This window comes from Pyrgilauda ruficollis, unplaced genomic scaffold (assembly GCF_017590135.1).
Source record: "Pyrgilauda ruficollis isolate IOZ18807 unplaced genomic scaffold, ASM1759013v1 scaffold159, whole genome shotgun sequence".
Lineage (NCBI taxonomy): Eukaryota > Metazoa > Chordata > Aves > Passeriformes > Passeridae > Pyrgilauda > Pyrgilauda ruficollis.
Window position 1 is genome coordinate 500456 of NW_024514654.1, and position 11500 is coordinate 511955.

The 11500-nt window shown below is 61.6% G+C and overlaps 2 protein-coding genes across 2 annotated transcripts; one reads left to right on the forward strand and one right to left on the reverse strand.

The window, feature by feature from the left end:
• The first annotated feature begins 562 nt into the window (after positions 1 to 562).
• Positions 563 to 5823, forward strand: LOC121350567 (glial fibrillary acidic protein). Its single transcript, XM_041461988.1, has 9 exons — positions 563 to 1083; positions 1550 to 1610; positions 1961 to 2056; positions 2122 to 2283; positions 2544 to 2669; positions 2866 to 3086; positions 3212 to 3255; positions 3906 to 3991; positions 4295 to 5823. Exons 1-9 carry the CDS (start codon positions 632 to 634, stop codon positions 4334 to 4336), a joined length of 1290 nt encoding a protein of 429 aa, XP_041317922.1. The 5' UTR covers positions 563 to 631; the 3' UTR covers positions 4337 to 5823.
• A 2378-nt stretch (positions 5824 to 8201) lies between these two features.
• CCDC103 (coiled-coil domain containing 103) lies at positions 8202 to 11465 on the reverse strand. The gene is made up of 3 exons (XM_041461986.1): positions 11210 to 11465; positions 10243 to 10375; positions 8202 to 8752 (listed from the first exon to the last, which is right to left on the reverse strand). Exons 1-3 carry the CDS (start codon positions 11416 to 11418, stop codon positions 8285 to 8287), a joined length of 810 nt encoding a protein of 269 aa, XP_041317920.1. The 5' UTR covers positions 11419 to 11465; the 3' UTR covers positions 8202 to 8284.
• Positions 11466 to 11500: the final 35 nt, after the last annotated feature.

Consider the following 11500-nt stretch of genomic DNA (forward strand, 5'->3'; position numbering starts at 1 on the left):
GCAGGGCCGTGCCCTGGCACAAAGGCTCCTCCCGGCTGTGCCACGGCTCTGGCTCCGCACAAAACCCCTTTCAGCCGCTGCGGAAAGCCCCTGGCAGTCCCCGCCGTGTGCCACCGGGGGCAAAAGGCCCCCCAGACTCCGTGCATGTGTGCCAGTGCCACGGGCATGCACACTCAGCTCTGTGGGGTCAACACCTTCCCACGGGGACCCTGAAACATTGGGGACGGGGACCGGGGCTCCAGGGCCACCAGCCAGTGCTTCCACAGGCCCATTGGGATGGGGACTTAGAGGCTCCAGTCACCCAATTAGCAGCTGGTCTTCATGAGCAGCACCCCCAGTGTCCCATGTACCGCGCCCAGCCTGGCACCAGCTCCCACCCACGGGTCCCGTGGCCAGCGCTGTGTCCCCACCCTGGCGCGATCCCCAGCCCAGGAGCGGGGGCAGCGCTGGGCAGGGGCCGTGCCTCGGTGCCCGGGCTGGCTGCCAGGGCACAGCCGCCCCCGCGGGCGCCAGAGCCGGCTCCGTGCCCGCCCGCTGGCTCCGGGCCGGGGGCAGCGCCGGGCAGCCGGCGGCACGGGGGCTCGGGCTCCATAAAACCCTCGGCCGGGCACATCGCGCCCACCCGCCCGGCATGGAGAGCCGGCCCCTGCCCTCCTACGGCCGCCGCTTCGGCCCCTCGGTGCCCGGGTACCGGCTGCTCCTCGGCAGCGCCCCGGGCCGGCTCCGGGCGCCCCGCAGCCCCCAGCTGAGCCCCCGGCCCGGCTCGGGCAGGATGGATTTCTCGCTGGCCGCGGCGCTCAACTCGGAGTTCAGGGAGACGCGCACCAACGAGAAGGTGGAGATGATGGAGCTCAACGAGCGCTTCGCCAGCTTCATCGAGAAGGTGCGGCTGCTGGAGCAGCAGAACAAGGCGCTGCTGCTGGAGCTGAGCCAGCAGCGGGAGCGGGAGCCCTCGCGTGCCGACAGCTACCGGGAGGAGCTGCGGGAGCTGCGGCGCCGCGGGGAGCACTTGGCCACCGCCAAGGCCCGGCTGGAGATGGAGAGGGACAACCTGGCCGAGGAGCTCGGCAGCCTCCAGCAGAAGTAAGGCACTGAACAGCTCGGGGTGGCCCCGGGGACCAGGGTGGCCCACTTGGGATGGGTGTCAGGTGACTACCAGGACCAGGGTGGCCACTGGAACCAAAGTGGCAGCAGGGAACAGGATGGACACCAGGATGGGGATCAGGACCTTCCTGGTGATGGGAACCATGGTGGTGACAAAGACCAGGGTGACCCCTGGGACCAGAATGGAGCCAGGTGTTCCCAGGGGTCAGAGTGGCCCCGAGACAGGAGCAGGGTGGCCGTGGGGACCAGGGACTGGTGTCCACCAGGATTGTGATGGGATATGGGTGACTCCTGGGAACAGTGTGGGATGGTGTGGAGTGGGCACAAGAGCTGACCTGGGTTTGGGGGGATGCTGTGGGGCTGTGTCAGCCCAGAGGGTCTGTCTGTGGGCTGAGAGTGACCAGCCATGGTCCTGGATGTGTAACTGTGCCCTGCTCTGGCACAGGCTGCAGGACGAGGTGACCCTGAGGCTGGAGGCCGAGAGCAACCTGGCTGCCTACAGACAGGTGAGGGCAGATCCCAGCTTGGCCTCCCTTGGAATGGGCAGGGATGGGGTAGGGATGGACAGGGAGGTAGCAGGGACAGGAAGGGATGGGCAGGAGCAGGAACTGAGGGACTGGTATGTGTTACAATGAGCAGGTAAGGAGCGGGAATGGAGCAGGGATGAGTGGGAAGGGCAGGGATGGACAGACATGGAACATGGATGGGCAGGAATGGCAGGAGCAGGCAGTGAGGGACCGGGGCTGGGCAGAGAGAGGCAGGGCTGGGTGGGAGTGGAAGGGAATGGACATGAGCAGGCAGCTCAGGACCCGGGTGGCCAGCTGAGTCAGTCCCTCCTGTCCCTCTGTGGTGACAGGACGTGGACAATGCTGCCTTGGCTCGCCTGGACCTGGAGCGGCGCGTGGGGACCCTGCAGGACGAGATCGCCTTCCTCCACAAGGTCCACGAGGAGGTAACCCCGCTCTGGGGCTGGGGGCTGGGGCTCAGGGGGCTGCCCTGACCCTGCTGTCCCCACAGGAGCTGCGGGAGCTGCGGGAGCAGCTGGCCCGGCAGCGGGTGCACGTCGAGGTGGACGCGAGCAAGCCGGACCTGACAGCCGCGCTGCGCCACCTCCGCAGCCAGTACGAGGCCATGGCCGCCAGCAACGCCCAGGAGACCGAGGAGTGGTACAAGTCCAAGGTGCAGTGGGAGCTGGTTGCCCCACGGATGGATGGCCTGGCTGTCCCCTCCCGGGGTGTCACCATCTCGGGGCTGGGGTTGGTGTGCGGGGTCTGGGATCTCTGCTGTCCCCCTTGGGCCAGGGATCTTTCTCCTTGCCACGTGTTCTGGGGCCATGTCCCTGCTGTGGAGCAGAGCAGGGTTGTGTTCCCACACCGTGTGCCACCAGAACACATCCCTTCCCCGTGCTCCCCTCCCATGGCACACGTCCCCTGTCCCAGTTCGCAGACCTGACGGACGCGGCCGCCCGGCACGCCGAGGCCCTGAGGGCGGCCAAGCAGGAGGCCAACGAGTACCGGCGCCAGCTCCAGGCCCTCACCTGCGACCTGGAGGCTCTGCGGGGCTCGGTAGGTGACAGCCGTGGGGTGCAAGAGCAGGGACACGGCCTCAGGGAGCTGCCAGCATCGGGGGTTCCCTGGCAGGACCACCACCACAGCCAGGGGAACGGCTGGTCCCCAAGGGTGGGAGATAGATGGACACTGGGGAGAGCCCCAGCTCCTGGAAGAAGGTGGCCATGGAGGTTCACAGCCCCCTTGACCCCAGAACGAGTCCCTGGAGAGGCAGCTGCGGGAGCTGGAGGAGCGCTATGCCCTGGAGACGGCCAGCTACCAGGACACGGTGGGGAGGCTGGAGGAGGACATCCAGAGCCTCAAGCAGGAGATGGCCCAGCACCTGCAGGACTACCAGGACCTGCTCAATGTCAAGCTGGCCCTCGACATCGAGATCGCCACGTACCGCAAGCTGCTGGAGGGCGAGGAGAGCAGGTGACAGCTCCATCCTGCCCTCACCCCACCCAACCATGTCCCTAACCCAGCCCAGGTCCTCGTGGTCCCTCTGGGGTGTCCAGCAGGACCTCATGCTCTTCCCAATGCTGCCATTGCCTCTGCAGGATCACCATCCCTGTGCAGAGCTTCTCCAAGCTGCAGATCCGAGGTGAGGCTGTGCCCCACGTGGGGAAGGGGCAGTGGGCTGTGGCACAAACAGGGGGGGCTTCTGGGGGCTCTGAGGCAGGAGAAGCCACCTCGGCCATCCCTGCCCCATTCAGAGGGATCAGGAGGTTTTTCTCTGAATCCCAGGGAACCTCCTGGGTACTCCCAGGGTGGGGGGAGGAGGTGCCATGGCCATATCCCCAAGGCTGAACGTGTCCCCAAGGCTGATGATGTCCCCAGCACTGATCACATCATCATGTCCTCAATGACAACCACATCCCTAAGGCCAACTCTCTTCCTCAGTGACAACTGTGTCCCCAAGGACAAGCCTGTCCCCAAGCTCAATCACATCCCAAAGCCACCCCTGTCCCCATGGACCACAACATCTCCAAGGCCAGAAATGTCCCCAGCTGTCCCCGTAGCCTAACAGTGTCCCCAGGACACATCAGATCCCACGGCCTGCCACATCCGCAATGCCAACCATGTCCCTGAGGCCAGCCCTGTCCCTGAGGCTGGTTGTGTCTCCATGCTGTCTCTCATGGTTCAGGGGTTTCCAGCCCAATCCGTTTTCTTTGAGCTTCTCCTCCTGAGTGTGGCTGGAAGGGCCATACCCCAGGCAGGGTGTCACTGCCTTGTCCTGCCCATGTCCCCCAGAGACCAGCCTGGACACCAAATCTGTGTCAGAAGCTCACGTGAAGAGGAGCATCGTGGTCAAAACTGTGGAGACCCGAGATGGAGAGGTGGGAAATGCTCATTTGTGTCACCCACGCTCCATCCCCACCTCCCCACAGGGTCCCCAAGGGACTTGCACATGGGGCCACCATCCCCGAGCCCCACAGGCAGCCCAGGCAGGGAGCCAGTGATCCCTGAGGGTGTGGCACGATCTGACTCCGGGTCATGGTGGAGCTGAGGCCGGCAGCTGATAGAGAAAGCTGTCCTGTCCTGTCCCTGTCCTTGTCCCCAAGCTCGTTCAGAGCCCAGGCAGGCCCAGCCGGTGGCAGAACCCGATTCGGGGCTGAGGATCCCTCTGCCTCCACCTGCAGGTGCTGAAGGAGTCCAAGCAGGAGCCCAAGGAGGGGCCGTAGGGCGGGGGAGCCGCAGCAGCCGCAGCCCCGCAGGTCCCACGGGAGCCCCGGGCCGGGCACGGGGCACGGGAGGCGTCGGTGGCGCTTGGGGGGCACCTCCCTCCCGTGCACCCCTCGCCTCTCCCCGTGCCCAGGGTCCGGTGGCACCCCGTTAGGGGCTGGCAGCCGGCAGAGCTCCGGTCGGACCGGGCAGCACCCGCGCGAGGCCGGCGGAGCCGGGTGGGGCCGGGATGCTCTCAGGTTTGGGGGCCCTTCCTGCCTCATCCTGGTCTCCAGGGAGAGTCTCTGTCCTGTTTCATCTCCGTGCACCCTCAGACAACACGGTGGTGCCAAGAGCATCTCCCTGCATCCACTCTCTGGCCTGGGAGGCCTCCCTGCATCTCCCCAGGGCACCCGGACCCTGACACCCTCGGCTGGGGGGACGCAGGGCTGAGGTACCGGCTGGAGAGGGACATTTCCCTGTCACCAAGCACTGGGTGAGCTCAGCTGAGAGGCAGGGCAGGGGGGAGAATGGAGAGGCAGGGAGGGAGAAGGAGGATGATGGAGAGGCAGGGGCAGGAGAAAGAGGAGAGTGGAGGAGCAGGATGCTCTTGGGATGGTGTCAAGCAGTGACAAAAAGGGCATCAGGAGGGGATCCTGAGGTGTCTGGGGTGGGTTGTGGGGCTACACAGTGGCCTCAAGGGCTTCTCCTGGCACAGAGCCATGGGGCTGTCCTGATCCCACTGGGTGACTGCCACCAAGGTGTCCCCAACACAGGAAAAACAGGAAAAACCAGACCTGAGGGGTGACCCATGGCCCTGTGGCAGGGGAATCTCATGCAGGTGAAAATGGAGAGGAGACAAGAAGGGTGCAGAGGAGGAGGAACAGGAGGAAGGTGTCAGGGCACCTGTGAGGGTCTCACAGCCCAAGGTGCCACCTGCAACCAAGGAGTGACGGGGGAGTCTCGTCACTCTGGGAGCCAGGGACTCTGGGGCTGCCCCAGCCACAGTCCCTGCCCCACACACAGCTGAGCCCACCCTCCATGGGCATTCAGGAAGGGACTGGAAGAAATCCCTTGTCCCTGGGCTGCACAGGGCCCTACCTGTCCTCCCCCCGAGCAGCACTCGCCCCCAGGGCCATTGCCCAGCCCGGTGCTCGCCACAGCCCCGACCCCACCCTGGCTGCAGCCACTGACCACGAGCAGGACCTGCCTGGTGCCTCCTGACACAGAACGAGGAGCCAGCAGCACCTCCCGTGCCCTGAGAGCCTTTGGGACGAGCACACGGCTGCCCTCGGGCGCTGTCCCCTCTGTCCCCTCGGTCAGGGGCTGAGCAGCTCTGCTCTGACCCCAGACACACAACCCAGTCCCAGAGCTGCGTTCCCAGGGCAGGAGGTGTTTTGGAGAGCTGGGTGGTGCCCGGGGCAGGAATGCAGGGGGATGGGACACCAGGAGCAGCCTCCCTTGCTGCCGAATTAATGCACTAATGCTGCTGCAGGATGAGAATAAAGCTAACAAACACACTGAGCTTCCATGGTTGTGCCTGCATCCACCTCTCTGCAGCCAGCACTGTGGGGCTTTGGGATTATCTGGGGTGGTGGGGACCTCTGGGAGCCCAAACCGATCCTAATGTTGCAGGAGAAGGTGCTCAGGGCTGAGCCCCGGGGCACGGATACACTCCAGGGGCCAACAGCCAGAAGGGACTGAGCAGAGGGAGGGGATGCAGGGATCACACACAGCCAGCAGTGGGGTGGGAGAGATCCCTTCCCTGATGGGAATCAGGGATCTCCTGGGGGTTCTTCACCCTCAAACCCAGCTCCCTCCCCACACAATGCCAGGCTGCAGCTCCTGGGGGGCTGCCAGGGTTGGCTGCAGCTTTGGGGCTGAGGGTGGATTGGAGCTCCTGCACATCATCAAACAGTTCAAGGGCCAGAGCAGCACTGGGAGCCTCCGTGCCCTCCTGGACAGAGGGACAGAGGGATTTCTGCTGAATTCCTCAGCCACGTCCTCAGAAGAAGGAGATGAGCCTGGAGGGCACATCCTGCTCCATGCTGAGGATTAAGTGTCCACCAAAACCCTGCAGAGCTGTCACAACCTTTGGGGGATGTTTGAGGTGACTTTGGCTCTCAACTGTGGGGAGTTGGGTGAGTTAAAAGCACCCCAAAAGCAGCCATTTCTGCAAAAAATCACCAAATCAGTTTGAAAAATATTCTTCCCTTCACAAGTTTAAAAAAACCAACAACAAAAATTAAAAGGTATGGGTTTGCTCCAGTTGAGGAGCTCAAAAGGGACCCTGAAGGGTTTGGGACACACAGTTCTCAACATGGAAAACAAGGCAAACAAGGGTGAGGAAAGCAAGTATTAATTGGATTAAAATAGTTTGGTGGATGTTTTTAGCAGCCTCTTAGAAAAACAGCTGTAATAAATCACTGGTGCAGATCAAGAACTCTACAGTTTGGCCAGAACATCTTGCACCAGCTCCAAGTTTTCTTTTGAAAAGGACTTTATTGAGCTTTAACCCCCACTGCCAACCAAGGGAGAGCCAGGAACAAATCCTGGCAGTGTGAAATCCCACCTGGAGCAAACCCTGGCACTGTCAAATCCTGCCTGTCCCTACTGAGCTGTGCCCAAACAGGGACTTTCCCACATCAGTCCTTGCTGTCCTACTCCTGCCCTGAGGGGAGGGAGAGCAGGAATTTGGCAGTGTTTGAATGTTGATGGCCAGAACAGGGGAATTTCCAACGGGAGAAGGGCCCAGGGCATCCAAGTGCCCCTGGGGATGATGTCCCAGCCTGGATGGGGTCTTGAATGCCCGCCAGCAGCAGCCCATGTGGGCAAGGATGATGATGATGATGATGCCCATGTTTGTTCCCTGTGGATCCTGTCTGGAAGCCCAGATGGGCAAGGATGATGATGATGATGCTCATATTTCCTCCCCGCTCAGGGCACTCAGACCCTGAGTGCCCACATGGGCAAGGATGATGATGATGATGTCCATGTTTCCTCCCTGTGGACCCTGTCTGGATGCCCAGGTGGGTGAGGATGATGATGATGAAGATCATGTATCCTGGACCCCATCTGGCCCCTCAGCTCAGCTCTCAGCAGCTCAGCTCACACCATGACCTGGCTGACCTGGAAAGGGCCCCAGTGGGTCTCACAGCCCCATCTTCTGTCACCATTCCCACAATCTCTGCTCCACTGCATTTCTCCTCCGTCTTCCCACCAATCCCCAGGGATTTTGCCTTTCCCAAGAGCTGGGGATGCAGCAGGCTGCTCCCAGCCTTGCCCTCCTCACCCTGAGCCTTGGCACCACTCAAGCAGCGTGCCTGTTCCCACCAGAGCTGTGGCACTTTTGCTGGGGCTGTTCTGGCATCAAAATCCTCCATCCTGATCTTGGGTAGCTCCAGGATGTTCTTTTGCTGAAGTCTCCAGAGCTCAGCTGTTGTCAGGTGTGCAAAGGCAGGAGGAATGGCACCACAGCAGAGTGCAGGGACACACATGTCCCCTCAAGGGGTGCCACGAAGGCCAATATTCCCATTCCAGGCCTCAGGGACGAACTTGGACCTGCCATCAGGTGCCTGGTGGTTTCTCCAGGGCAGGTGGGAGCAGGTGCTTCCAGTCTGCTGGGGTGACTCTGCCATTTGCTGCACTGGGTTTGGGGAAAAAATGAACCTGAGTTGTCACTGTCATCAATTACATCTCCTGGAACCCCTCAGTAACTGTGAACAGGGGTGGAAGAGGAAAGGGACTATCTGGGTTTGGGTTTCTCCTTCAAAACCACCACCCTGTTTTCTTTCCCTTGGATTTCTCCTTATCCAAGAGACTCTCCCATACCCATCTGTGAGGGCACCCTGCTCAGAGACCACAGCACCACAGCCTGGGAGTTAAGCTTTATTGTGCACAACTTGTGCCCTGGCTGATGCCAGAGTCAAGCTTTGAGGTTTCTGCTCAATCCTGGTGCTCCTGCTCCCTCAGCTGACCTGGTAACACTTCATCAGCTCCACCACTGTCCTCTCCTCCTCACTTTCCTTTTCCAGGTGGGTCTCCACGGGATGGGTTTTCCTCCCAGCCTCACAGCTGGCCAGGCAGCCAGGCTGGCCAGCAGCCTGCCAATCCCTGCTCTGCAGCTTCCTGAACAAGTCCTGGCTGCTCTCCTTCTCTGCCTGGCTCAGGAGAGCCACGTTCAGCCCGAAGCGCTTGGTGCCCGCCAGGCTCTGCAGGATCTGAAGGATGGCAGCTCTGTCTCCAGGATGGATGTTCTCTGCCAGCACTGTCAGGAATTCCCCCAGCAGGCCAAAGCCCACATCAGCCTGGAAGATCCTGCCCAAGGCCTCCCCTCCAAGCTCCAGCAAAAACTGGTATTTCTCTGTCCCACTTTTCATGCACCTGCGCCAATCTCGGTGAAATTCTGCAGCGGTGCCAGGCAGCTGATCCAGCTCCTGGAGGAGAAAGGGACACTCAGGTCCTTTTGTTTTGGTCCCACTTGAAGACTTTGATCCCCTCACCACAATCAGCCCATGGACAGCTGAGATGTTTTGACCAGGGGCTTTGGCAGCACAAGGAGCTGCTGAGGGGGAAAAGGGGAAGGCAAGGAAATGACAGGTGCCTTCAACCCTGAGAAACCAGGAAAATCCAGAGGAAAAGGGGAAAACAAGGAAATGGCAGGTGCCTTCAACCCTGAGAAACCAGGGAACACCGGGGGAAAGGGAAGTGAGGATGAGCTGTGACACCCAGTGTGAACACAGAGGGCTGTGGAGTGACCCCAGCCCCAACCAGTCAGACTCTCTGCCCAGCCTGGATCCACCAGCACTGCCTGGGAAGGGATCTCATGGAGATCAGGGCAGGGAACACTCTGAGCACAGAGAGGAAAAACCAGGGAGTGGCAGAGAAAAGGTGGGAGATGCAAACCCCAGAAAACGTGCAGGTGCCCTGTCTGGTACCACCTGGCATTGGTGGGTCTGTGGCAGAGCAGAGGCTGAGAGCTGAGCTCCAAGGGGCATTCCCAGGTAAAAGAAATCCCATTTTATACCAGCTCTAATGAACTGCTGAGCCCAGCCCCGCTGGCTCACCAACACACAGGCTGAAAGAGGAGGCAGATGTGCAGCTTTTCTACAGCCAGGGAACAAAGCTAAGTGACATCAGCTGGGGCTGAGCACAGCTGGAGAAGCTCTGGAGATCTGAGCCTGGTGCTGATGGGACCAGGAGCAGGATTTGCTTGGGGAGATCATTGCTCAGTCCAAGCAAACACAGCCCTCCTCAGGAGAGTTGCAAAAGGTCTTATAATAAACAGAGGTCAGTGAAACCCAGCATCATAAACAACCCTTGAGATTGTTTACAAGACAATCCATGAAATTGCTTATCATGGGAAACATCCATGGGAAACATCCAGTGACCAGGACACCCCAGCATGGACAGAGTCCAGGGCAGGGGCAGGAGGTGACTCCAACCACAAATGACCTGGACAGAAAATGTCCTGTCCCTTTCCCACTGCTGAGGGACCCAGTGAGTTCATGAGGCTCAGGCAGATTAACCCAAGCCAGCTCTTTTCCATGACCATTAAACCATGGGCAATTCCCTGTGCTCAGGGAATCTCTGCAGCCAGAGGCTGCTCCAGGGAGGATGCCGGTGCTCAGCCCTGGCTCTGGGCAGGCTGCAGCTGCTCCCAGCCAGGAGGGACAGCTCCCAGCCTGCTCCTGGCCACCGTGGGAGCTCTGGGTCCAGGCTGTGCAGCCAGGCCTCCATTCCCACAGGAAGGGAGCAGACTCCTCCTGAAGGGGCCCAGCCTGATCCAAACGCTGATATTCCAGGGGCCAGGAGGGCTGGCTCACACCAGAGTGAGTCCTGAGTAACTCCTGCACTGCAATTGACACCCAGGTGATTCCTGAGTCATTTCCAGCTGTGCAGGAGGCCCCAGCAGCCTCTCCCTCACCTGTGGGATCTCCACAGTGCAGACAGGTGCTGTCTCAGCTGGGGCTGCACAGGGATTCCACAGCACATTCCTCCTCTGTCCCAGCCTGTCCTTCTTCTCCAGAGGCTTCAGGTGAGAAGCCAGCACAATCTCCCTAAAGGGAACAGGGACAGGAGGGACACGTGGCAAGAGGAAACACTTGGAGGCTCCAAGCTGCTGCTCTGGGCCAGTTTCTGACTTTGGGCTGTGTGGAGCACCCAGAGGGGCTGGAGGAGCACACCCTAACCAACACAAGGATAAACCAGCCTGAAATCCCTCGGGAATCCCATCAAGATATTTGGGGAGAAGCCACTTGAAAGTGTTTTCCTGCCCCTCAGGGATCAGGTGGCATGGGGGAATGAGACAGACACGAATCCATGAATGGAATCTGAGCTGGTCCCAGAATGCCTCCCAAGAGGGGTGAGAGTCCTGGATCTACCCACGGATCCTGGGTGTCAAAGGACAGGGAGCCCCGAGATGGATCCCTGGGGAATCCTGGAGTTTGGAGGGGACTGGGGATGCCCAACACTGCCCCGTGGGGCAGCCCTGCCACCCCAGCCTGCTCACAGCCCCTGGACACAGCAGTGACACACCTGGGACAGGCTGGGAAGGGCACAGATGACACAGGGGACAGGCACCCGGGGAGACAGTGTCCCGGGGAGGGGACAGTGCCATCCCACTGCTGGCTACAGCCGGGCCACCACAGGGACCGGCCACGGAGCAGGGACAGATCTCAGCGCACACGGGGCCACCGGAGGAGTTCTGGGACAAATCCCAGCCACGGCCGGGCGGGCTCTGCCCTCGGGGCTGTTCGGGCACCCCGAGGGAGGCTGCTGCCCCTCGGGTCCCCCGAGCAGTGCTCGGCCCATCACACCCGAGGGGTCCCGCAGCCCCCGAGCGAGTTCCCGGCTCCGCCCGGTTCCCTCGGGCCGGTCCCGGAGCCCCGGACCTGAACTGGCCGTAGTCGGGGACGCCCTGGCGCAGCGCCCGCAGCTTGGCCTCGCCCTCCCGCTGCCGCCGCTCGTCCTCCGCCAGCGCCGCCCGCAGCTCCCGCTCCAGCACCGGGAACGCTCCGGCCGGATCCATTCCCGGCTCCATGCCCGGATCCATTCCCGGCTCCATGCCCGGATCCATTCCCGGCTCCATGCCCGGATCCATGCCCGGGGCGCGGGCAGGCACCGCCGCCACCTGCGGGACCTGGGGGCACAGGGACCCCTCCTGTCGAAACAGCCCTGCCTGC

Bases quoted from the DNA above. Each gene is read 5' to 3' on its own strand.
- LOC121350567 (XM_041461988.1), top strand. From the start codon at position 632: ATGGAGAGCCGGCCCCTGCCCTCCTACGGCCGCCGCTTCGGCCCCTCG. The intron at 2,670-2,865 runs GTAGGTGACAGC...CCTTGACCCCAG, and splicing joins TGGAGGCTCTGCGGGGCTCG to AACGAGTCCCTGGAGAGGCA. The intron at 3,256-3,905 runs GTGAGGCTGTGC...CATGTCCCCCAG, and splicing joins CTCCAAGCTGCAGATCCGAG to AGACCAGCCTGGACACCAAA.
- CCDC103 (XM_041461986.1), bottom strand. From the start codon at position 11,418: ATGGATCCGGGCATGGAGCCGGGAATGGATCCGGGCATGGAGCCGGGA. The intron at 10,376-11,209 runs GTCCGGGGCTCC...TGTTCCCTTTAG, and splicing joins CCCGACTACGGCCAGTTCAG to GGAGATTGTGCTGGCTTCTC. The intron at 8,753-10,242 runs GTGAGGGAGAGG...TTTCTCCTCCAG, and splicing joins GCACTGTGGAGATCCCACAG to GAGCTGGATCAGCTGCCTGG.